The following is a 24,763-nucleotide window of genomic DNA, read 5'->3' on the forward strand; positions in this document are numbered from 1 at the left end:
TGGGCTGTAGTTGCTAATAGTTTTTGTTGTTAGGGGAAAGTTTTGTGTTGCTCATTTTATTCATTGCATTTTTACTGGTTAAAGACCATAACTTAGTATTTTATTGCGTTTCAGTATACTGTAGAGTTCTGTTTTGACCCACCCAATGCTTGGTGTGTAGTATACATGGAATAATTGTGTCTTTTCAGCAATATATGCATCTTGTGTTAAGCAAATAGTTGCCACCTACCATGTAAGTGGCTATTTTGAGACTTTCCCATTTCTCCTGGTGGGGGCATGGAGAAACAAAATAGGTAAATCTGATGTTAGAAATTGGAGTGTAATTTAACTATAGTGTTAGCTGAGTCTTGAAGGAGTTTAATGTGTTGGGAAGAATAATATTCAATGTGGCTGCTTTAAATTTGATGCATGAATGTGTTTCTCCTCCCAGGAAGGCCATTTTGGGGCCTCTACTATCAACCACCTCAAAGAAAAATGCGAGACAGCCATAGCACTTGTGTTCCTCCTACAGTCACTGCTGTAGTGAAGCCAGGGAGCGCACGACAACGCAGCACGCAGGGTGCTTTGGTTACTGGTGGTTCTACACAGGGGCTTGAGAAGGAACTTTCCACGACAACCTTGAAAATTTCACAGCAGCCATTTTTCCTGCTACGCAGAGAAGAACAAGAAGCATTCTTCAACCTCCTAGGTCTAGTAGTCGTATCTACTCAAGGAGTGCTAGGACTCAGCACTCCTTGGGACAGAGATGGACAGCATTCAAAGCCCAGCTAGCCTGCAAAATGACTTAATTGATACACAAAGTTTAACCATTGTATCATTTGCCCAATTTTCTGTATGGCAGCACAGTGCCTGACAGATTGCAAACCTTGCCTTCAAATCTCTCCACCACCACCAACCCCACAATTAAAAAAGAAATGCAATCACACTCTCTCACTTAAATGTGATGGGATTTAATAGAAGGGCAGTTGGATCTTTAATTAAAATCACATCATGATTTCTAGGATCCAAAATGATTGCTGTCCAACCTCTGGTTTATGGCCTTGTGTGATATGTTTTTTTTCAGTAAATCATGGCTTAGCTGATTTAAGACATCTTCTTCACTTCAGAATGGCAAAATGTTTTATTTTAAGACAATCAGGGAAAGACAAATGATTTTTAGAATAGGTAGCTTTGGGATGGTATGGCTAAAAGCTATGTCTGAGAATATATAGGTTAAATTAACAAAAATTAAGGTTAATGACATTTAAAAATATGTTCAGGAAAATGTTGGATCTCCTCTTTCCCACTCAAACATGGGGTGATATGTTTTTTTTGGGGTGAAAAGGCTAATATATCGAATCTCTTTTAATGATTTCATCAGTTTTTCCCGTTTTTCTGATTCTAAATGCATGGCAAATTCTATAGTAACAGGATGTAATGCTCATTGTGCGTTATGCTCAAGAGTTGGGTTTATTTAATAATATTTTTCAGATGCTATAAAAATAGCATAAAATACTATAGGTTGCCTTGTATTACCTGAATTTAAACTTTGTCTGTAATAATGAATCATGTAGCTTAAATTGGATCCCTCTATTTCTCATCAGAGGATGGCTTGGTACAAGACTTCCTGTCCATGGACACGTGTTACAGAATCTCAGATAAGGTATGTTTCCTGTTATGTTCGTGCAACAACACTTCCAGTATTAGATCAATATTGTGTTCTTAGTTTTACAGCTCAATTTTAATTGACAATATTGGAAGCTTACTTTTCACACAAATAGACAGGATGTTCCAGAATAGGCTTCTGTTTATTTGTTTTCATAAGAGACTTAACAGCTGTTGTTAAAAAAACAAAACAATTTTTAGCAGGCAGTGGATAAAATGACCTTTGCCTCCATTTTCCAGAGTATATTATTCCAGTTCCCAGAAAAATAGGTTATACTGGTTATCTCTTTTCTTTATACATTCTGTTCCCCCAAACACCTCCCCACCTAAACAAATGCAGGTGGACCTCAACTTTACAACCATTAATTTAACCGAAGTTACAATGGCACTGAAAAAGTGACTTGTGACTGTATTTCATATTCAAGTCTGTGGCACGGTGTGGCAGCATCCCCATGGTCAAATGATCAAAATGCAGCAACTGACTCATATTTATGATTGTTGCAGTTTCCCGGGATCATGTGATCACCTCCTGCAACCTTCTGACAAGCGAAGTCAATGGGGAAGCCAGATCCACTTAACTGTGTTACTAACATAACAGCTGCAACAACTCACTTAACAACTGTGGAAAGAAAGGTCATAAAATGGGGAAAAACTCATTTAGCTATCTTGTTCATCAACAGAAATGTTGGGCGCAATTGTAAGTTGAGGGCTACCAATATATCAAGGAAGGGCTATTACATTCTATTTTCTTTTTTAATGTAGATGCTCCTTGTTTATAGTATGTAAAGAGTAATTGTAATATAGTGTGCCAATTGTTTTATAGCTGTACTGATCATAGTTAGAAGCATACCAGAAATAAAACCTGTTCTTAAATTGGACACTGGTAACCCAAAACTAGAGCTAGTTGGTTAGTGGTAAAGGCATCAGACTAAAATTCAAAAGATCATGAGTTCTAGTCCTGCTGTAGGAATGAAACCAGCTAACCATAGTGATATTATTAGTTTGGACTTAAATTCACAATGACACTTCTTCCCGTGTTTTGCATTCGCACCAGAAGGCAGCATGGCAACAGCATGCTTAATTGTTCACATAGCATAAGCTACCGCGATAATGTTATTTAGCAACCCAAACTCAACCATTCAAGAGAAGATAAAAGTTTTTCCCAACGCAGAGCTCCTGATGCTATAACTGCAAATGTGTTGGGTTTTTCTGTGACTTTTGTGTTCTTGGTGGATTTCTTTAGTAAAGGAATTTTTTTAAAAAACAGCCTACTAGGAAGGGCTTAGCTGGCAAGCTGCCACTTAGTTTTTCCTTTCAATAACCTTCTGTCGTATCAGGGTAATTTGACTATTAAAGCCTCTTCTCAAAAGTCCACAGAGCAATAACAGCTTTCCTAATAAAAGCCAGTACCGGTATTTTGACTCTTTCAGTTCTGTTTCTATGCATGTACTTAGGATGATTTTTTTCTTCCCTGTTCCCATATTACAATTCCGGTCTTTAAAAATATTAAAACTCACCTTTTCATTCAGTATCTTATAGCCATGACTATGATGTACTTTAAACGAGCTGGCCTACAAACAAAAGAATATACACGGATCAATCTCTTCATAGCTCTGTAAGTGGCACAGTTGTTATCTTTTGAGCTTCATGGTTGTCCTATTCATTTGTTTTGCTTTAAAGACTGCCAAGATTTTTGGCTTAGGCCATTTAAAGATATTAACGTATCTGGACAGAATTTAGGGCTGGAGATGGCTAGTTCATCTAGAAAAAGATCCCCTGAATTCACATTATTCAGAAATAATTCATAAGCAATCTTTAGATGATGTAGAGCAAAGGACGTAGTGTAGAAGTGGAAAACATTTGTCTACATTATTATATTGACATGAGCCATTTGGTACTCTAATAGAAGAGGGTATCTGTAGCTTAAGAGTTGAATTGTGGAATCCTTGGTGCTCTCTGAGCTTGGTTGTTTGTTCTTAGATGTTTCATTACCAACTAGATAACATCTTCATTGCTAAAAGGAAGTGGGGTTTGTTTATGTACAGTACTTGCCCTCAGTGTGGGGAGGGGTTCTCCTTGGTACTTCCTTATTTAACCTGTTATTTGGAATTTTTCCTTGCTTTCCACTACAAGTGGAAGATACAGGTTTTCCACCACCTTATTTCCATGTTCCAAGCTGTCCTTGAATGTGGACAACATCTGACTTTGTACTCTGACTGTTATAACTTTATACAGTTGTAAAAAGTGATGGATTTCAAACTGAGAAAGTGACTCAGCCTTTCTTGAGAAATTATGCAGTATTATGTCACTGAAGGAATCCCGGCGGCTTTCCCTGCTTCCAACATCTCTTTCTCCTAATTATAGGTACTTAGCCAATGACATGGAAGAAGACACGGAAGACTATAAATATGAAATCTTCCCCTGGGCACTTGGCGACAACTGGAGGAAACTATTTCCACAATTCTTAAAAATGAGAGATGGCTTTTGGGCTAAAATGAAGTACAGAGCGTTCGTGAGCCAGCGATGTTGTGATGAGGTCAGCTGCGGTTTAATCTGATTAAAACCGGTGGCTTGATGGAGGGAAGGGCAGAATTATTTCCCATACTGCAAAGGAAACCCTACAGTAGATATTGGCAGCGGGGTGAGGGAGTGATGGAGGATAACTGAGGGAAAACAACAAATAATGGAATGAAATTTAATGTTGTGCATAGTATGCATATGGTATGTCCAACGTCATTCTCCTTGGGTTAGAAAAAAGACACTTCCCTGATGTTCTGCAAAAACGATGGCCCAATATTCTCATTAGGTGTGTAAGACAGCTTCCTTGTCTCTGCAAGGTCTGTACTAGCTATTATCAGGTGTTTTTTGTAGTTGCCTAACAAAAATATTTTTCTTCGCAAGTATGATTTTTAGCAGAGCGAGTTTGATATAATAGTTAAGACACCAGGTTAGAAAGTGGGAGACCAAGAGTTCTAGTCCTGCCTTAGGTACAAAGCAGGGGTGGGTTCTACTTACCTTTACTACCGGTTTGCAACGGGGCTGCGTGCACTCGCTTAGCTTGCACACGCTCTTCTGTGCATGCACAGAAGTGTTCTGATGACGTTGGGGTCGGTGGACAGAGCCTCCCTCCGGTTTTACTACCGGTTCTATAGAACCGGTCTGAACCGGGGGCAACCCACCACTGGTACAAAGGCAGCTGGCTGACCTTGGGGCAGTCACCCACTCTCAACCTTAAGAAAGAAAGAAGCAAGGGCAAAGCATTTAAGACAAACCTTGCCAAGAAAACCGCAGGGGCATGCCCACGTAGATGGCATACAAATTTAATAAATAACAATAGATTTATGAGTGAATTGGACCAACTGTCTCCATGCATGTAAGATGAAAAGTAACACTCCACATTAAACACTACAAGATTCAAATGTTCGTTTTAATACATACTGCATTAGAAGTCTAGTGATACTTGGCATGGCATCTTTACATGTTGATAAATAAGTTGAAGATGCCGGGCACAAAAAAAGAAAACACGTACCAAATTTAGCAAAGATTTATTGAGAAAAAGAGATGGGGTTTAACAGAAAAATTCCTGCATGTGGACCACTAAATTCCAGTGTATGTTAAACCAAAAAAAAAATAATATTTTTTTTTTCTTTCTAACTGCAAAGCAGTTAGGTCTCTTCCCCTGAAAAGGGAGGTGTTAGTTCCGATATTGACATAACGGTCTCCTGAAACCAACTCTCATAATAACGATCAGGCTTCCTCTTATCTAGATAATGCTGAGAGAGCCCTCTCATTGGGCCTGGTCCCGTGAACGAGCATCTCACCACAGTGGGGCGCTGAGGAGTTACCTGAAGAATGAAAATGATTTCTTCCCCAGAGGGCCAGGTGTTACGCCCCCGGAGTGCCTTCTCTGCGTTTTGGATATGGAAGAAAATGTGGCTCAGATCACTCCCCCTGCCAGCGATCTGTTACCGTCAGAGGTGTTGAAAGGAGATTTGGAAAGCTGTCCTTTTCTAATGTTGGATTCAGAGACTAACTACACTGTGATGCAAAGTAAGTACTACTAACCGTGTTCAGTTCATCTTTTAGGGGCATTTTGAATTAAACGCTCTACGATGAATGCAGCCTTTCGAAAATCTACATTTAAAAAAAAATGAAAAACACATTCTTTTGAAATCTGTGTTTCAAAAGGAATGAAATATACAGCTTGTCCTCGATTTACGACCTCAATTGAGCCCAAAATTTCTATCCTGAGACATTTGTTAAGTGAATTTTGCTCCAGTTTAGGACTTTTCTTGCCACTGTTGTTAGGTGAGTTACTCCAGTTGTTAAGTTAGTAACACGGTTAAGTGAATTTGGTTTTTCCCATTGACTTTGCTTGTTGGAAGGTCGCAAAAGGGGATCACACGATCCCAGGACACTCTGTCATAATATGAGTCAGTTGCCAAGCGTCTGAATTTTGATCACATGATCACGGGGATGATGCAACCGTCATAAGTGTGAAAAACGATCGCAAGTCATTTTTTTTCCAGTGCTGTTTTAACTTCGGTCACTAAATGAACTGTTGTAAGTCAAGGACCACCTGTATATTCTTTTGAAATCAATCTTACACATTCCCCATTCGGTTTAAACAGAGTAGGGTTAAAAGTTAGAAATAAACCTGTTGCCGAATAAGCATGTTTTTTTGGCTGATTTCCAATGACGGAAAGGTCTGTTTAGCTTTTGTGGATCTGATAACCATTCTAGATATCTGAACACACAACTTTCTACCCACAAGATTATTCATTTCACAGTTATCTTCATTGTTTGTTCATCCACCCTAGAGCAAATTGAACTTATCCTTTTATCGCTGTGTTGAAGAAGTTAACATTTAGTGTTGGGGCATTCACAGAGAGATAAACCGGTGCCAGAGTCTTGATAAAACTTCTGAGTGGTGAAATGAAGCTTACCATTTCTCCAATTCCAATCCAGGGTCCTTGTTGGAAGCGTCGCAGAAGTTTCTTCCAGCTCATAAATAATTTGGGTTTTATCTTTCTGTTCAGACTTACGGCCACAACCGAGACCAGAATTTCCATTGCTAAGGAAAGCACCTGATTTTATGAACTTTTTTTTTTTTTTTTTGGCCAGGGTTGTTTAGTGAGTCACTGTAATTGTTAAGTGGATCATGCCGTTGTTAAGTGAATCTGATTTACCCACCCATTGACTTGGCTTGCCGGAAGCCAGCTGGGAAAGTCACAAATAGGAATCACAGACGCTTCAGCAGTTAAAAATACATTTCGGTTGCCAAGCATCTGAATTTTTATCGTATGCAGGATCTGATCTGGGACCAGAGGTTTTGTCTTCTGAGCTTTCAGACTCATGCTGGAAGTCCATCCACAGGGACTTTCTCTCTAGCCATTTTATCATATGACTCATATGCGGATGCTGCAACTGTCATATAGGCGAGGACCCATCGTAAATCGCTTCTTTCAGTGCCATTGTAACTTCAAATGGTCACTAAATGAATGATTGTAAGTCAAGGATTACCTGTAGATCAGGCAGATACTACCAGGAATTGAATTTGATGTCCTTTGGGGAGCCCTTCCAATTCATCTATTTATTTAGCATAGGGAATAGCATACATGGACTAGCAATTTATATTAATGTATTATTTGAACTTTGCTTCAGATACCAACGCCTAGGCCATCTAACCATTGAAGCACAGCATCATTTAGCCCTTCCAATGTTAAGATTTTATAGGAGTAAATGCTAAATGAATGGTTTTAAGACAAGGACTACCTGTACAGTGGAGAAAGAAATCTACAGTTGGACAATTTCTTTACTAACACCAACTAAAATGGCATCAAAGATTCAAATCTCTTTGAATCTTTCAGAATTTTCCATCATGTTTAAGAAGTGCAGCATTCTGTCGTCCCACCCAATACAAGAATTTTGTCATTCATCATGATTACTTTTCAAACCAAATATATGTAGCTGCCCACTGCCCCCCCCCCCCGCCCCCCAGTATAATTTTGACTATTGTGTGGTGTTTTGGATTACCTTTGAAAGTCCTGGAACGATGTAGAAATTTGAAGATTTATCTCAATTTCATCAAAGCATAGACACTTTTGGTAAGAAAGAGAGAGAAGTGAACATGGGATCTGATGGTTAGGATTATATGGGATTCTAAAAGTTATTTATTTATATCCCATTTTTATTGTTTTTACAAAATAACTCAAGCTGGCAAATATATTTAACGTACCTTCCTTCTCCTATTGTTAATTTTAGAGTAAGAGTTGAATGTATTTTTAAAAATCTGTACTGAAGCAAGCCAACAGCCATTTGTTTTATTTCTTTCAGTATTGCACTTTGATCTTGCTTTTCATCTGACTCTTTTCAACTTTCTTTCACTTTTTGATTCATGTTTTTGAAATTTAACAAAATATTTAAAAAAAATAAATTTTATTAAGACATCAACGAAAGAATCGTGCAGCTGTAGCAGGAGTGTTTCTTCCAAGTTGGAAAAGAACGTGGCTATTTTAATGAACCCCAGATAGCTGTTATGTTCATCCTTTTCTGTTTCCAAGTACAACCTCCCCATGCAATCTGAAGCATTGCGTAGACCGAATCTCAACATCAACCTTTGGTAGTCTTACAGGGACCCACCATGGAGACAGATGGAAGAGAGAAAGATTGGCAGTTTTTGGCATAATGTCTGACGGCTGAAGACCCCCTCTGCATACCAGATTTCCCCCACCGGAATAGTAGTATTCATGGATGTCCTTCCATCTACATCTGCGGCATTCTATTTATAAGCACTTTATCTTCTTGTTTGTAAAGAGGACACTCAGTAATACTTATATATTCATAAGCTTTTTTTAATATACACAAATTTATATTTAAAAAAAAAAAAAGCTTATGAATTGTGACTTGTACAATACCAAAATGTGCCAGTTGGAATGACTCTTAATAAAGACGTCTAGAAGAACAGGCTACAGGGATATATTTTCAAATTTTTTAATCACATTTTATTCTGGTTCATTCGTAGCAACTTTATTTGCAGATTTACAAGCTTTTTAAACGGTTGTTTTAGCTCAAAGGAATCTGGAACAATTTGCAAGTCAATTAAATAGTGGCACTCCCTGTGCTGAGGTATTCAGACATACAAGGGCAAAAAAGAAGAGAAAATTCGGACAATTTTTAGTTTGCTAACTGGTGCAGTCCTTGCAGTTGACGTTTATGGTGGAAATTTTGGGGCAGCCCACAGGAAAGGAAAGCGAGAAGAGAGGTGGGATTTAAAGCCATTTCTCTCCTCAGCCATATCCTAATGCAGTGGCTATTTATTAGATTTCTGACTCACCTTTGTGCCTTGTTGGCCCTTCAAGCCAGCTGACAAAATATTAGAAAACTAGAATCAAATAAATGGAAAGCCATGGATAAAAATGGTAATTAACACCTTCCCGTTAACTATATTAATATAACGACAGGTGGGCCTGAAGTCTGAATGAGAAATTTCTGAAACAGATAGCTGGCAAGGATGTCCTATTTCTTACTTATTTATAAAATTCAGAAAGCATCCATCATCTCCATCATCTTTCTTTTTCCCAGTACAAATATGCTTTGATTTGAGCAAAGTTGAAAGGCAAAAAAGGCCCTGAACATTTTGGGCGGACAGTTAACTTCTTTTTTTTTTTTTTGGGAAGAATATGGTTTTCTGTTGTCCAGGCCCTAGCAACATTTTTAAATTGGGTAGAGAATGAACTGGAGCTGGCATAATAAGGCAGATTTCTCAACCTTGGCAAAATAACAGGTTGCTTTTGCACTGGGTTGCACCCCTCCATTTGTGTCTTAGCCAGCCTGTGTACAAAACCTGAAAATTAAACCATGGTTAGCCGTGGGCAAACATACTACAGAAAGTCAGGTTATAATAGAGGAAACCTACCCATGATCTAACAGCTGGAGTGTCTCAGCTTTGTCCCAGCCTCAACCTCTTTAAAAGTATCATTTATCTCTCCCCCGCAACCCATACAAAGGAGAAACCATCATCCAGACAGTGGCTCAGACAGTGGTTGTCTGAATCCAAACAATTGCATGTAATGTCAGAGACCAGTTTAGTGATGAAACCACTAGACTAGAAACAGGAAGACTGAGTTCCAGTCCCATTTTAGCCTTGAAAGCTGGGTGACTTTGGGCCAATCCTTTCCTTTCCTCTCCAGCCCATCCCACCTCACAAGGTTGATGTGGGGAAAACGGATAGAGGAAGCAGCCTTAAGTATCTTTGCCACCTTGAGTTGTTTTATTTAAAAGCGGGTAAAAATAATGAGAGGGACTTAACAGTAACAGAGTGGGAAGGGACCTTGGAGGTCATCTAGTCCAACCCCCTGCTCACGCAGACCTGTACTAGAGATTCGCGCCGCCGACAAGCTCAGTGTCTTAACCACTGAGCCCCCTAGTCAGACTTCTTGGAAACGTCTATCAAAAAAAAGGGGGTGCCCCATTGGAAAACCTGGGACGGCCCCAACAAAGCGCCCTTGATCCTGAAACCTCCCCTAAGCCAGACCTGTGTATTGTACACTCACTAATCGACTTGCTGGGAGGGAGTGATGGGCGCTGTAGTCGGACGCCGCTGGAGAGCGCCCCGTTGGGGGGAGGACAGACCCCCATTGGGTTTCCTAACCGCAGCCAAGACTGTAATGCAGCCGGTCCAGCTTCGCGCCTCTTATTCGCGCGTTAAACCAAAAAAGTTGGGAAACCAGCTGTTTTGGCTTAGAGGGCTGCACCGCCCTGCAAATCCGGCCGTTTTGAGGATCGCACATTAGCAAGTCTGCATCCCGTGCGCTCTTCCCACCCCCCACCCCCTATCCCCACTTTTCGCGCAAACCGATTTTGCGCTCCGGGGCGCAGTCAAGCTCTCTCCCGGGGCGCGGCTGCTGCTCTCCCGGGTGTTGCAATGCGGGCAGAATGCGGACGAGAGAAAGCAGACTTCCAACCGCGGAAGAGGAGATGGGCCTCCCCGCTTCTTGCCCTTTCCGTCTCCCTCAAGAAACCGGGGATCGGAGAGAGAGAGAGAGAGACCCTCCCGGGCCACCCCTCTTCCGTCTCCAACTCGCCTCCCGGACCCGTGCGTTTTTGCGCAAGGCTTCCCCGCCGCGCCCTGCTCCGGCTGCTTCCCTTTGGCTAACGCCCACCGAGGGAGGAGTTGCTCGGCCTCGAACGGGCGGAGACGGGCGGCGAGGAGGTGGAGGGGGGTGCCCGAGCGACGTTCCTGCGCCGAAAAAAAACCCTTCCCTTACCCTCCTCCGGTGTAAAGATCGGGGCCTTTTTTTACTCCGTCCTAGGCCGAGTCCGGGCGCAGGTAAAGATTTCGGGGCTTTGCTTTCGGGAGGTGAGATTGGAGAGGGAAAAGTGCTGGAGTTTGCGATCCGGTTGAGATCGGCCTTTTGGGAGAAAAATATTGTATATATTCTTAAGTTATTTGCCTCTTACACAACCCGCTCTTCCTGGAGAGGTTCCACTTGGCCTTGTTGTTTCTTTAAATAAAAAAAGCATTATTAAATTTGCGATTTGGGGAAAAGCAAGCGCGCCGGTTTAAGGAGCGAAAGCGGTAAAGTTCGCTTTCAGGATTCTCTCTCTCTCTCTCTCTCCCTCTCTCCCGCTGGCCCTCCGTGGCTTTAATGCAGAAGAAAAAGGGTACTTCTGAGCATGGGCAGAGAAGCTAGGGGTTCTCCCTGGGAGGATTTCCCTTTCCAACTGAGTGAAAGCAGCGGAGACACGCTGCAGAAAAGTAAGGGTTGTGTGCCAAGTGTTTGTGAGATTTTCCAGCCCTCCCCCCAGTCTTTTTTGGCCTACATCTGGACTACAATCCCCTCAACCTCTTGCCCGGATGGGTGTTGTGGTCCGTGCATTTGAGGGCATTTGCTGGGCTCCTTTCCCACTGCTTTGAGTCGCATTTCCCCTGTGATGTTGTGGCTGAACTGTAAAAAAAATAATAAAATACATATCTAACAATTGTATGGGGCCCTGCCTATTTTATAGGCAAAGAAAAAGGAATATAAATATCTGCGGACTGAGTCACTGTATTGGGCATCCCCGCCAGGTTTTTATAGATGTGACTTTCAAAATTTTATCAGCGACTGTTTGGAAAGTTCTGGGATTTAACTTTAGGCCTTCTGGAGGCAAATCTGGATCTGTTTGATAGCATCCTGGGGGTCTGTCTTCTAGAAAGGATGATCCAGTGAAGATTCTAGTCCTCGTGGGGCTGATGGTTTAAATCCGAAGATAGTTCTGCATTCTGCATTCTGCATTGAGTGTGGTGGTAGAAATTTGTTACCTGTTCCCCAAACTTGGAAGCGGGGAATTTTTATAGCTGTTCCTGGAAACACAAGTGGTAGAATCTTGGTTCTCCGCCTCTACTTGCCGTTTAACTGGGTTGCATTGATGTAGAATAGGATAGGATAAGATAGAATATAGGATAGGATAGGATAGGATAGGATAGGATAGGATAGGATAGGATAGGATAGGATAGGATAGGATATAGAATAATAGAGTAGAGTAGAGTAGAGTAGGGAAGAGGAGAGGAGAGGAGAGGAGAAGAGAAGAGAGAAAAAAGAAGAGAAGAGAAAATAGAGCAGAGAAGAAAAAATAGAAGAGGAGAGAAGAAAAAATAGAAGAGGAGAGAAAATAGAATAGAATAGAATAGAATAGAATAGAATAGAATAGAATAGAATAGAATAGAATAGAATAGAATAGAATTCTTTATTGGCCAAATGTGATTGGACACACAAGGAATTTGTCTTTGGTGCATATGCTCTCAGTGTACATAAAAAGACAAGATATATTCGTCATAAGGTACAACATTTAATGATAGACATAAGGTACAAATAAGCAATCAGGAAACAATATCAATATAAATGGTAAGGATACAAGCAACAAAGTTACAGTCATGCAGTCATAAGTAGGAAGAGATGGGTGATAGGAAGGATGAGAAGATTAATAGTAATGCAGGCTTAGTGAATAGTTTGAGTGTTGAGGGAATTATTTGTTTAGCAGAGTGATGGCGTTCGGGGAAAAACTGTCCTTGTGTCTGGTTGTCTTGGTGTGCAGTGCTCTATAGCGTCGTTTGGAGGGTAGGAGTTGAAACAGTTGATGTCCAGGATGCGAGGGGTCTGTAGATATTTTCCCAGCCCTCTTTTTGACTCGTGCAGTATACAGGTCCTCAATGGAAGGCAGGTTGGTAGCCATTTTTTTTTCTGCAGTTCTAATGATCCTCTGAAGTCCGAGTCTGCCTTGTTGGGTTTTATTAGTTTCTCAAGAGGAGGTTTCAATGTCTTTTGATCTTGAAAACCTGCAGGATATTTAAACAGGGAGTAATTTGTTGCTCCATCCTGGATCTTCCAGGTAGGGAAATCAACCTGGGTGTTTTGAGCCTCCAGCCCTTGCTCAGAGTAGACTAACTTTCCAGGAAGTTGAAAAGCTTCCGTGCATTTCAAAACTCAGAGTAGGGCGTCGTGAAACATGGCCAGGAGGTGGGGAACTTTGGGGAAGGCTGGCATGGCGCGTGGGGGCCTTTGTGGAAAAGATAAACTTCCTGCCAGGCCTTAGGAGGAAATACAATACAAGGGGTCCTCAAACTTACGACCACAACTGGGACTGAATTTCTGTCACTAAGTGAGGCAAGTCACTGAATCGCCTGCTATTTTAATGCCTTTCCTGCCGTGATTGTTCCGTGAACCGCCATGGTTGTTAAGTGGATCGCTGTGGTTGTTAAGTGAATCACATGGTCATTAAGCAGATCCAGCTTTCCCCCATTGACTTGACTTGTCAGGAAGCTGGCTGGTAAAAGTCACCGATGGGGATCCTGGGAACAGGTCGGTTGTTAAGCACCTCAAATTTTTTTTAAAGTTTTTTATTTTTATTTCTCATAAACACGTTTACATGTACAGTCATTTCCATCATTTTTCATTCATCTTTTCTTTTAACTTTCATTTTTAATTTTTACTTTTTCGGGGCTGCTCTTTTACCTTTTACCTTTACTCCAACCTTTCTTCTCCTCCCCTTCTCTTCCTTCCTGTTTCTCCTCCTACTTCCTTCGTTCTTCCTCTCCTTCTCTTTCCTACTTCCCTTCCTCTTCCCCCACTCCTCTCTTCTTCCCCCTCTGCTCCTTTTTCCCCTCCCTTTTCTTCCTCTCCTTTTCCCTTTCTTCTTTCTCCTCTCCTCTCCTATCCCTTCCTCTCTCTCTACTCCTTCCCCTCTTTCCTGTTGTTTCCCTTTTCAATTCAATCTAAAGTGGTATTCGAGCAGCCCCAATTTTCTAATTATTTTTATTCTCATTTCGATTTCTTATTCAATTATTATTTATTTTTATTCATCATTTGCGTACATTTTTATAATCTCTCACTTTTTACCTTTTTACACACACCCCTTTCTCCTTTTACTTGACATCATCTAGGTATCTATTTTTCTAATTGTTTTCTCCCATCTATTCTCTTATCTACTTCATCTCTATGTCCTTATTCATATTTCTTTTCTAACCAATCATAAAATTTATCCCATGTCTTGAAATACATTGACTCCTCTTTATCTTTTATTCTCAATGTTAAATCTATTCATTTCTGCACATTCTAAAATCATCTTTATAATTTCTCCTTCCAGTGGGATTTTACCTGCTTTCCAGTTTTGTGCAAATACAATTCTAGCCGCTGTTATTATATGAATAATCAAATATGTATCTTCTTTACTATAATTCTCTGGTAAAATTCCCAATAAGAATATTTCTGGTTTTAACTCTATATGTTGCCAGCACCCCAAATTTTGATGATGTGTGACTGTGAGGGTGCTGCGCCCGTCATAAGTGCGAGGACAGATGTGAGTCGCATTTTTCAGCGCCGTCGTAACTTCGACCAGTCACTGAACGAGTGGTTGTAATTCGAGGACTACTTCCAAAATGGGAGCTGAATACAGGTCCTGAACTTATGAGCAGAATAGGGACCAGAAAATGTGTTGTTAAGGGTCATTAAGTGAGACCATGGCTTGTGACCTTCCCTGTCAGTTTCTAACTGGCTGGGAAAGTCACAAATGGGGATTGTGGGACCACAAGGATGCTGAAAGCACCATAAACACAGTTGCCAAGTGTCCACATCACAATCATGTACCACAGGGATGCTACGTTGTTTGTAAATGCAAGGACCGGTCATAAATCAGTGACAACATTTTTTCAGCGGTGTTGTAACTTTGACGCTTGGCAGCTGACTCATACTTACGACGCTTGCAGTGTCTCAGGGTGATACGATCCCTGTTTGCGACCGTCCCAATAAGCCAAGTCAATGGGGAAGCCCGATTCACTTAACAACCGTGTTACTAATCTAAAAAAACTAAACTAATTTAACAACTGTGGCAGGGAAAAATCAGAAAATGGGACAAAACTCACTTAACAAAGGTTTTGTCAGGGTCCCGACAGATGCCCTGCGGCATCTGCTTTGCGAGTTTGACAGGTTTCACTTAACAACAGAAATTTGGGGTTCTATTGCGGTTGTATGTCGAGGGCTATCCGTATTGCAAATTTTCGACCTTTTGAATTCCATGTGGCTTTGATTCCTTGGAATCAAGTTTCGGGACAAGGGAGGATGGCTTTATAAGGTAAAAAGGTTCCCCTCGCACATATATGCCAGTCTTTCCCGACTCTAGGGGGCGGTGCTTATCTCTGTTTCAAAGCCGAAGAGCCAGCGCTGTCCGAAGACGTCTCCGTGGTCATATGGCCGGCATGACTCAACGCCAAAGGCGCACAGAAAACGCTATTACCTTCCCACCAAAGGTGGTCCCTATTTTTCTACTTGCATTTTTTTTAACGTACTTTCGAACTGCTAGGTTGGCAGAAGCTGGGACAAGTCACGGGAGCTCACCCCGTTACGCGGCACTAGGGATTTGAACCGCCGAACTGCCAGTCCTTTCGATCGACAAGCTCAGCGTCTTAGCCACTGAGCCACCATGTCCCCTATGGCTTTATAGTTGCAGCCAAAGTTTCTCAAACCGTGTGTTTTGCAACAACAAGACAAGTTTTGTAAATACGGCAAGATTTGGCTAGGTCAAAATATTGAGTTGTTGTTTGAAATGTGGCTTTTTTTTTTCTTTTTTTCTTTTTCTGATACCCACCTTGGATCATTGTGACATGTGGATTTGTTTCTCTGGTGTTTCTCACCTTCTCCTGATACCGTTTGAGCAAGTCTCAACGTATTCCAACGGTGGGCGGGTCTGCCAAAGGTTTTCTGAAGTCATGAATCACCTCTTAAAAGGATTTGTTCAAATGTCTTCCAGTAATAACAGTAACAGAGCCAGAAGGGACCTTGTAGGTCATCTAGTCCAAACCCCTGCTCATTGGGTGAAGGTCTGGGCTATTCCCAGGCCATTCCAGGATGATCTTGAAACTCCCAAAAAAAAAAAAAAAGTGATGTTATTAGCCATCAAACCTCAAAAATACACTTTTCCCAAAAGGTTTCCACAATTTTGGCCACTACTGTAGAGGAAAAGAAACAGTAACACTAACGGAGTTGGAAGGGATCTTGGAGGTCATTTAGTCCAACCCCCTGCTCACCCAGGAGACCTGTACAAGGGATTCGAGCCGCTGAACTGCCGACCTTTCTGATCGACAAGCTCAGTGTCTTAGCCACTGAGCCACCTAGTCACCTTAATATGCTCATTATTACAGCCAGTCCTTGACTTACGTTGAAATATCCTTCTGGGTTCAGTTCCAAGTGGGGAAAAAGACACTGGATTCATGGAAGTTGCTTGGAAAGATAATTTTTTAATGGTGGACAGGATCACATGCCTTGAAGATCTTGGGTGAAGAAAAAACAGGGAAGAGATGCTGAGAGTGCCTGGGTTTTTTATACCCTCTCTGGGCTTTTGAATTTGAGCTTGTTATTCTGATTGGTTGTCAGACTCCCACAGGGCTATGCAGGGGTAACTTTGTAGGTTGTCTGTGTCCCAGGCTTGGTTGACTCTTACTGGGTGATGATGTAATGAAAGGGCGTTTGGGCAATTCCTACTATAGCTCTGCCTGAAGGAGGTAGATCTTTGTTATGCAGAATAGACTGGCCCAGCCTTAACGGCCCATTGACAAAGGGGGGGGGGGTTGAGTTTCTGCCTCCCCTTTTAGGGGAAATATTTTGCCCTTTTAATATTTCCTAAAATATTTTGTTTTCTACAATCACAATCATTTATTGTTATCATTGTTATGGGAAAAAAAGTGACTTTATAACCTGTTCTCACCTTTCTGACTACCCCGGCATTCCCACAATCGCTTGATCAAAATTCTTGGAGGCTTTTATTTATGATGGTTGCAGCATCCCTGCATGATCTCCATTTCTTCCCTTCCCAGCCAGCTTCCGACAATAAAAGTCAAGGGGGGGGGGAGTTGGATTCGGTTAGCAGCTGTGTGACTCACTTAACAGCGGTGGTGACTTGCTTAACAACGGGTCAAAAATGGCTGCCACATCGCTTAACAACAGAAGCTCCAATCCTAATGGTAATGCTATGTCGGGGATTACTTTGCCTATTTGTTCACTTTACTTCTGGGTTTTGCTCTTTTTTTTTTAAAAAAAAAAAGAATTCTCTAGTAACCTACAGGACTAATAAGTTTAAAGCTTTAAAAGAGCACACTTTATGTGCTCCATATTATAAAATCCACCATGTTATAAAAAAGATGTGGAGACTCTAGAACAGTGTTTCCCAAACTTGACCCTTTGAAGATGTATGGACTTCAACTCCCAGAATTCCTCAACCAGGCATACTGGCTGGGGAATTCTGGGAGTTGAAGTCCATGCATCTTAAAATAGCCAAGTTTGGGAAACACTGCTCTAGAAAGTATGCAGAGAAGAGCAACAAAGATGATTAGGGGACTGGAGGATAAAACATATTAAGAACGGTTGCAGGAATTGGATATGTCTAGTTTAATAAAGAGAAGGACTAGGGGAGACATGATAGCAGTCTTCCAATATCCCAGGGGCTGCCCCAAAGAAGAGGGAGTCAAGCTCTTCTCCAAAGCACTTGAGGGCAGGACAAGAAGCAACGGGTGGAAACTAATCAAGGAGAGAAGCAACTTAGAACTAAGGAGAAATTTCCTGACAGTTAGAACAATTAATAAGTGGAATGGGTGCTTTAACACTGGAGGTTTTCAAGAAGAAATTGGACAATCATTTGTTCGAAATAGCATAGGATTTCCTGCTTATTTTATAGAATAACAAGAGTTGGAAGGGACCTTGGAGGTCTTCTAGTCCAACCCCTTGCTCAAGCAGGAAATCCTATGCCATTTCAAACCAACGTAAGTCAAGGACTGGCTGTAACGATGAGCATATTAAGGGCAGTGACTAAGACACTGAGCTTGTCGATCAGAAAGGTCGGCAGTTTGACGGTTCGAATCCCTGGTACAGGTCTCCTGTGTGAGCAGGGGGTTGGGCTAGATGACCTCCAAGATCCCTTCCAACTCTGTTATTCTATAAAATTCCACTTGGGCAGGGAAGGGGATGACCTTGCTATGCTGAGCTACAAGAAACATAATTTCTTCAAGGTTCCAAAACACACCTAAACTAGGTTTGATTAAAAAATAAAATAAAATTCTTTGCTATGTATTTTTTTCTCTCTCTCTCTCACACATACACACACATTAAAACTGACCACTGCAATTTTTACATTTGCCCGGGGTTATTCTGGGAAGCGGCCAAAATAGCCAGTAGATCATTTCCTTCTCCTTAGCTGGAGGAAATGCAAAATAGAACACACCTTTATGCTCACCTGGCATTTTCCTTTTTATGAATTCTGCACAGTGGATGAACACTGGTGCAGAGATGCCAAGGCCTTTCCCTAGATGCAGTAAAGCGGAATAAATAACGTTTCATTGGCTTGAGGTTTTCATGTTCGCTTCTTTCTTTTTATGTAGGGGTAAGCAAGGTGGCTCAGGGGCTAAGATGCACAGCTTGTCGATCGAAAAGGTCGGCAGTTCAGCTGTTCGAATCCCTGGTGCCGCGTAACAGGGTGAGCTCCCGTTCCTTTTCCTAGCTTCTGCCAACCTAGCAGTTCGAAAGCAGGTAAAAAATGCAAGTAGAAAAATAGGGACCACCTTTGGTGGGAAGGGAGCAGCGTTCCGTGCGCCTTTGGCGTTGAGTCATGCCGGCCACATGACCACGGAGACGTCTTCGGACACCGCTGGCTCTTCAGCTTTGAAACGGAGATGAGCAACGCCCCCTAGAGTCGGGAACGACTAACATGTATGTGCGAGGGGAACCTTTACCTTTAAGCAAGGATATTTGTGATTGTCCCAAAGGTGTTTTTTTTTTCCAAGAGGCAACTGGACTTTCTGGTTTTTCTTTGAAGCTGTTTCACTTCTTATCCAAGAAGCTTCTTCATGAAAGAAAGAAAAAGAAAGAAAGGAAGGAAGGAAGGAAGAGGAAGGCAGGGAGGGAGTGTAGAAGGAAGGAAAGAAAGGAGCATGAAAGAAGGAGGGAGAGAGGAAGGAAAGAAGGGATGAAAGAGGAAGGAAGGAAGAAAGGAAGGAAGGAAGTTTGCTTACCCTTGTCAATCTTCTACACTGCTTCATCAACCTCTCACCCCATAGGGCAATTGTTAAACGAATCTCACCCAATTTTATGATCTTTTTGGCCATGGTTGTTAAGCCCATCCCCGCAGTTGTTAAGTGAATCACACAGTGGTTAAGCAAATCCAGCTTACCGCATTGACTTTCCTTGTTGGAAGCTGGCTGGGAAGGTCGCCAATGGCAATCCCGTGACCCCGGGACGTGGCCTGAATTGCAATCACGTGACGGCAGGGATGCCACGATGGTCACAAGCCCCCCCCTTTTCCCCCAATGCTGCTTGGCGCGGTCGCTAAACGAATGGTCATAAAACAAGGACCAGCAAAACAATCTTTCCTTCGCTTCCCAAGCCTCTGTGGCAGGGATCTTGGACCCCCGCAAAAGCTTCTGAGACAGATTAAGAGCCGGCAGGAAAAATGATCAGCCCCTTGGCTTCTGTTCGACAGGGATAGCCATGCAGGCAGGAATTCAGAGAGTGTGTTTGTGTGTCCCTGTGCGATGTCCTTTTGGGCTTCTGACGTCTGGAAACTGGAATGCCAAGGATGCAACAGGTGGCATTTAACGGGAGAAACCAGCACCAGCGGGTTCCACGTTTGGTTGAAAAGATCTGGACTGAATCCGGTCAGTTTCCTAAAAAAAACAATAAAAGATCTCAGCCTATGGAACCAACTTTCGGCTTTTTTTTTTTTTTTTTTTGGTGTGATTTCAAAGCTATCCTCCAGGCCCCGATTTCTCTCTTCAGATTTTCCTAAGCCTTGTCCCCCTTCTTCGCAATCATGAGGGCCAGAAACTTGGAAGGAAGGAAGGAAGGAAGGAAGGAAGGAAGGAAGGAAGGAAGGAAGGAAGGAAGGAAGGAAGGAAGGAAAGAGGGCAGGAAAGGAAAGGAAGAAAGGAAAGGAAAGGAGGGAAGGAAGGAAGGAAGGAAATTCATTTTTTTGCCCGCCATTGCAAGATTTGGTCATTATTATTTTTTAATCCTTCGTTCCGGTAATATCTGCTATTTTCTTCGTGTATGAAAGGAGAAAGGAGGGAAGGGAACTCTTTGGAATGACCTAAATTCAACAATTGAAATTCCTTAGGGACTCCCATCGACTTGCGTGAGGCTATAGTGCTGAATTTCAAGTTTTTCTAGGGAAGTTCCGGGATTTTGAAGTACATATCCTTATATAAAACAGATGTTCCCTTCACTAAACACGTAGACGCCTTTAATACAGCAGCAGTCACCATGCCAACTCCTTAATTTAATAATCTGATCTTCACAGACTGGCAGACTTTCATCCTGTGGCTGGTTTATAAAGCGATTTTGAGGCAGACCTGTTTTATAAACCATGGTTTGTGGCTGGGGCTAAGTCACTGTGGTTTATTTAACAACAGCAGGCTGAGGTTCCACAGTGGGGTATAGACGCATCAAGTCAGAGCTTGTTTGAACTCTTAAATCGCTCCGCTGACCCGAAAATTAAGTCATAAATCATGTTAACCCCTACAGTGCTGAAGTTCACTTAACAACTGTATGTTCGCTTAACAACCATGGGTTTTGCTTAACAACCCACAGTAAAAATCAAAGGATTTGATTCTTATCTCCAGTTCAACTCCAGCCATGGTTACTAACTGCATCGCTTAGCGATCTGATCCCAAATATGGCCATAAGTCAAGGACCGTCCATATTTTTTTTTTTGACTTCTGATCCGAGGCCATAATAAATTCCGTCATTTTGTGTGTGTGTGTGTGTGTGTGTGTGTGCATGATTTGTCTGCGACCTAATAAAACTCCCTGTCTTTATTTTGGATATTCTGTGCAGTTACGTTTTTCGATTTCTTTCCAGTAACCATGAGGACTAGAGGCTTGAACATATAGACACCATATTGTACCGAGCAATCGACAGTTTTCCTACCAAGTAGAATGTAACTCTGTTGAGTTGGAAGGGACCTTGGAGGTCATCCAGTCCAGCCCCCTGCTCATGCAGGAGACCTGTACTAGGGATTCGAACCGCCGAACTGCCAACCTCTCTGATCGACAAGCTTAGCCACCGAGCCACCTAGTCAGGCTGAATCTCTTCTCTTACCTCTTTCAGGGAATTTGATTATCTGGATAATCCACCAAGATGTCGGAAGAGATCATCGTCCCAATTTATTGCACCGGGGTCTCGGCTCAAGTCCAGAAGCAACGGGCCAAAGAACTGGGTTTGGGGAAACATGAGAACGCAGTCAAGTACTTGGGTCAGGATTTTGAGAGGCTCCGCAGCGAATGCCTGCAGAATGGGAGCCTCTTCAGGGACGAAACCTTCCCTGCCACGGCCTCTTCGCTGGGTTTCAAAGAACTGGGGCCGAATTCTTCGAAGACCTACGGAGTCAAGTGGAAACGTCCAACGGTGAGTTTTGAATTTTTAAGGATGCAGAAATTCATCTAAAAAAAAAAAATTCTTAAGTCTGTTTCTTTTGAGGGGTCCCGGGCAGGGGTGGGCTTCAAAAATTTTAGCAAGGGGTTCGCTGCCTGGTTGCTGAGTGGGCGTGGCCTAGTCAGCCTCCTGCACCACAGTGATGGTGGTGGGGTTTTTTGTCCTCCCTGGGCTCCGGAGGTTTTCTTTGAGCCTCCGGGAGGGCAAAAATGGCCTCCCCAGGCTCCGGAGGCCCTCTGGAGCAGTGGTGAAATGTAAAATTTGTTACTATTGGTTCTGTGGCCGTGACTTGGGGGGGGGGTAATGCAGCTGGTGGGCGTGGCCAACTTTTTTTTTTTTTTTTTTTACTTTTTACTTTTAAAACCATTTTTTCTACAACCTCTTTGGCTGAAGAGGTTGTAGAAAAAATGCTTTTAAAAGCCTCTGATGATCCCAGCTGAGTTGCCTGATCGGCAGAGGCTTTTTTTTCTTTTAAAAACATTTTTTCTACAACCTCTTTGGCCGAAGAAGTTGTAAAAAAAAAATGCTTTTAAAAGCCTCTGACAATCAGGCAACTCAGCTGGGATTGTCAGAGGCTTTTAAAGGCAATTTTTTTTCTATAACCTCTTCGGCCGAAGAGGTTGTAGAAAAAAATGCTTTTAAAAGCCTCTGACGATCCCAGCTGAGCCACGCGATCATCACAGGCTCTTTTTGTTACTTTTAAAAGCATTTTTTCGGCGGGAGAAGTTGTAGAAAAAATGCTTTTAAAAATAAAATAAAAAGCCTCTGATGATTGCACGGCTCAGGTGGGCATGGGGTGGGGGGGGCAGAGATGTTTGCTACCAGTTCTCCGAACCACCTGCCACTGATGCTACTGGATTGGGCGATCTGGTCCGAACCGGGAGCATTTCACCCCTGCTCTGGAGGCTGGAAATGGGCCCGTTTCCAGCCTTCCCGAACTTTCGGGAGGCCCGTTTTTCGTCTTCCCCGAGCCTCCGTGCGCACCCTGCACTTACCTGCATCCAAAATAGGCCATGTGGGGACTCCTGGGAGGGGAGGGAAGGGGAGGGGTGGGCAGGGCCAGCCAGGAGTGGGATTTTGCGGTTCTCTGAACTGCCCAGAATCTTCGCTAGGGGTTCTCCCGAACCCCTGCGAACCCCTAACAGCAAATCCCTTGTCCTGGGTCGTCTCAAGGTTGCGAATGACGATCGCACGACCGCAAAATTCTTAAATCTGAGCCGGTTGCCAAGCATCCAGATTGTGGACCATGGGGCCACAGGGGTCGGCCGACAGTCGTAACTTTAAAGTCGCTTTTTCCATAGCCGTTGCAAACTTCAAACTGTCATTAAACGAATGAGTTATAAGTCAGGGACTGTCTGTCATTTGAAAAGTGACTAGACAGGTTCAGGCACGATCTAGCCTACCTGAAAGCTATGAATACGGATGGCCTGTGGATGAATTCTTGGATCAGAGACAGGAGGTGGTCAATGCTGGCTGCAGGGGAAGGCTTGGGCGCTCCCTGAGGGCATCCAGCTGACCCCTTTAGGGCTAAAATGGTGCCTGATGTAGCCTTCACACCCTGCTGGCCTTCTCAAGTTCTTCCGCCATTTAACAGCTTTGTCTCTCTGAATCTTTCAGGAAATGTGCCGAAACCCACTTTTCATTGTAGACGGCGCCACACGGACCGACGTCTGTCAGGGAGCTCTGGGTGAGTGGCGAGACCTGCAGCCACATGGGTTTCCACATCCCTGGGCCCTTTTCTGTGTTTTTTTTTTTTTTTACTCCAATCAGATGGGAGCAGAAAAGCTTAAGAAAAGCAACCTAGAACTAAGGAAGGATTTCCTGACAGTGAGAACAATTCACCAGTGGAACGACTTGCCACCAGAAGTTGTTGGTGCTCCATTAATGGAGGCTTTTAAGAAGCGATTGGACAACCATTTGTCAGGAATAGGATGGGATGGGATAGGGAATGGGATAGGGAATGGGATAGGGATAGGGATAGGGAATAGAATAGAATAGAATAGAATAGAATAGAATAGAATAGAATAGAATAGAATAGAGTTGGAAGGGACCTTGGAGGTCTTCTAGTCCAACCCCCTGCTTAGGCAGGAAGCCCTACACCACTTCAGACCAATGGTTATCCAACCTCTTCTTAAAAACGTCCAGCGTTGGAGCATCCACAACTTCTGGTGGCATGCAGTTCCACTGGTTAATTATTTTCACTGTTAGGAAATTTCTCCTTCATTCCAGGTTGCTTCTCTCCTTGATTAGTTTCCACCCGTTGCTTCTTGTCCTGCCCTCAGGGGCTTTGGAGAAGAGCTTGACTCCCTCATCTTTGTGGCAGCCCCTGAGATATTGGAACACTGCTATCATGTCTCCCCTACTCCTTCATCTCATCAAACTAGACATACCCAGAATGATGTAGGGTCTCCTGCTTGTACAGGAGGTTGGACTAGAAGACCTCCAAGGTCCCTTCTGTATACCACTTCAGACAAAATGGCTGTCCAATCTCTTCTTGAAAACCTCCAGTGTTGGGGCACCTACAACTTCTAGAGACACTGTCACGAAATTTCTTCTCAGTTCCAGGTTGGATCTACCTCTGAGCAGCTTCCACCCATTGCTTCTGGCCCCAGCAGTTATAGGAAATTTTCTTCCCCTCTGGTTGCTTCCATGCCCTTCTCTCAATTGGCTGCCACTCCACCCTGAGGCACCAAGCCAACTTTGGGGCTAAGGAACAGGTTGCGGCTTGTAGTAATTCCAGACATGGTTGGCAGTTCTACCATCCCTCTATAGTCCTCCCGACCGATTGCGGGCCCGGAAAAATTGCAAACTAATTGAATGATGCATCATACATGTAGAACCAGCTTGGCTTAAGAAGTGTAGTGTGTCCAATAAACCACAATTGATTTTCAAACAGCACAGCCTTTCCAAACTGACAAGGTGCGTGTGAATCAGGTTGCAACCAAAGTCAACAAAGCAAATTTTTTGCAGCCCAGCATTCTTGATTGATGGGAGCCCTGTGGATTTTATTATTATTTTAGTTTATCTAGTCTCGTCTGGAGATGTCAAGAATTGATCCCGCGATCTTTTGTATACAAAAAATTAGGCCTTTTTATCTGTGTGAATCTATATTAATTTCCCGGGTTTAGAGTAAGGATAGATCTCCATTTACAATCAGAATTACAGTC

The 24,763-nt window shown here is 42.8% G+C and overlaps 2 protein-coding genes across 3 annotated transcripts in view; both read left to right on the top strand.

The window, feature by feature from the left end:
* Positions 1 to 474: 474 nt before the first annotated feature.
* On the top strand, positions 475 to 5,708 carry SPDYC (speedy/RINGO cell cycle regulator family member C). Its single transcript, XM_070951489.1, has 5 exons — positions 475 to 688; positions 1,584 to 1,642; positions 3,174 to 3,259; positions 4,009 to 4,180; positions 5,412 to 5,708. The coding sequence occupies exons 1-5, from the start codon at positions 475 to 477 to the stop codon at positions 5,706 to 5,708; spliced, it is 828 nt and encodes a 275-aa protein (XP_070807590.1).
* Positions 5,709 to 10,847: 5,139 nt separating this feature from the next.
* CAPN1 (calpain 1) overlaps positions 10,848 to 24,763 on the top strand; it is a 35,748-nt gene continuing 21,832 nt past the window's right edge. Inside the window, exons 1-3 of one of the 2 annotated variants that reach the window (XM_070951213.1) lie at positions 10,848 to 10,975; positions 21,273 to 21,569; positions 23,214 to 23,283. In XM_070951213.1, the coding sequence (XP_070807314.1) occupies positions 21,303 to 21,569; positions 23,214 to 23,283 (337 nt within the window). In that variant the 5' untranslated portion in view covers positions 10,848 to 10,975; positions 21,273 to 21,302. Of the gene's footprint in view, positions 10,976 to 11,372; positions 11,405 to 21,272; positions 21,570 to 23,213; positions 23,284 to 24,763 lie in introns of those variants that run through there. The other variant, XM_070951214.1, reaches the window with a different exon arrangement.

Source organism: Pituophis catenifer, unplaced genomic scaffold (genome assembly GCF_029215685.1).
Source record: "Pituophis catenifer annectens isolate HBS135680 unplaced genomic scaffold, rPitCat1.0.hap2 SCAF_10, whole genome shotgun sequence".
In the NCBI taxonomy this organism is placed as follows: Eukaryota; Metazoa; Chordata; class Lepidosauria; order Squamata; family Colubridae; genus Pituophis; species Pituophis catenifer.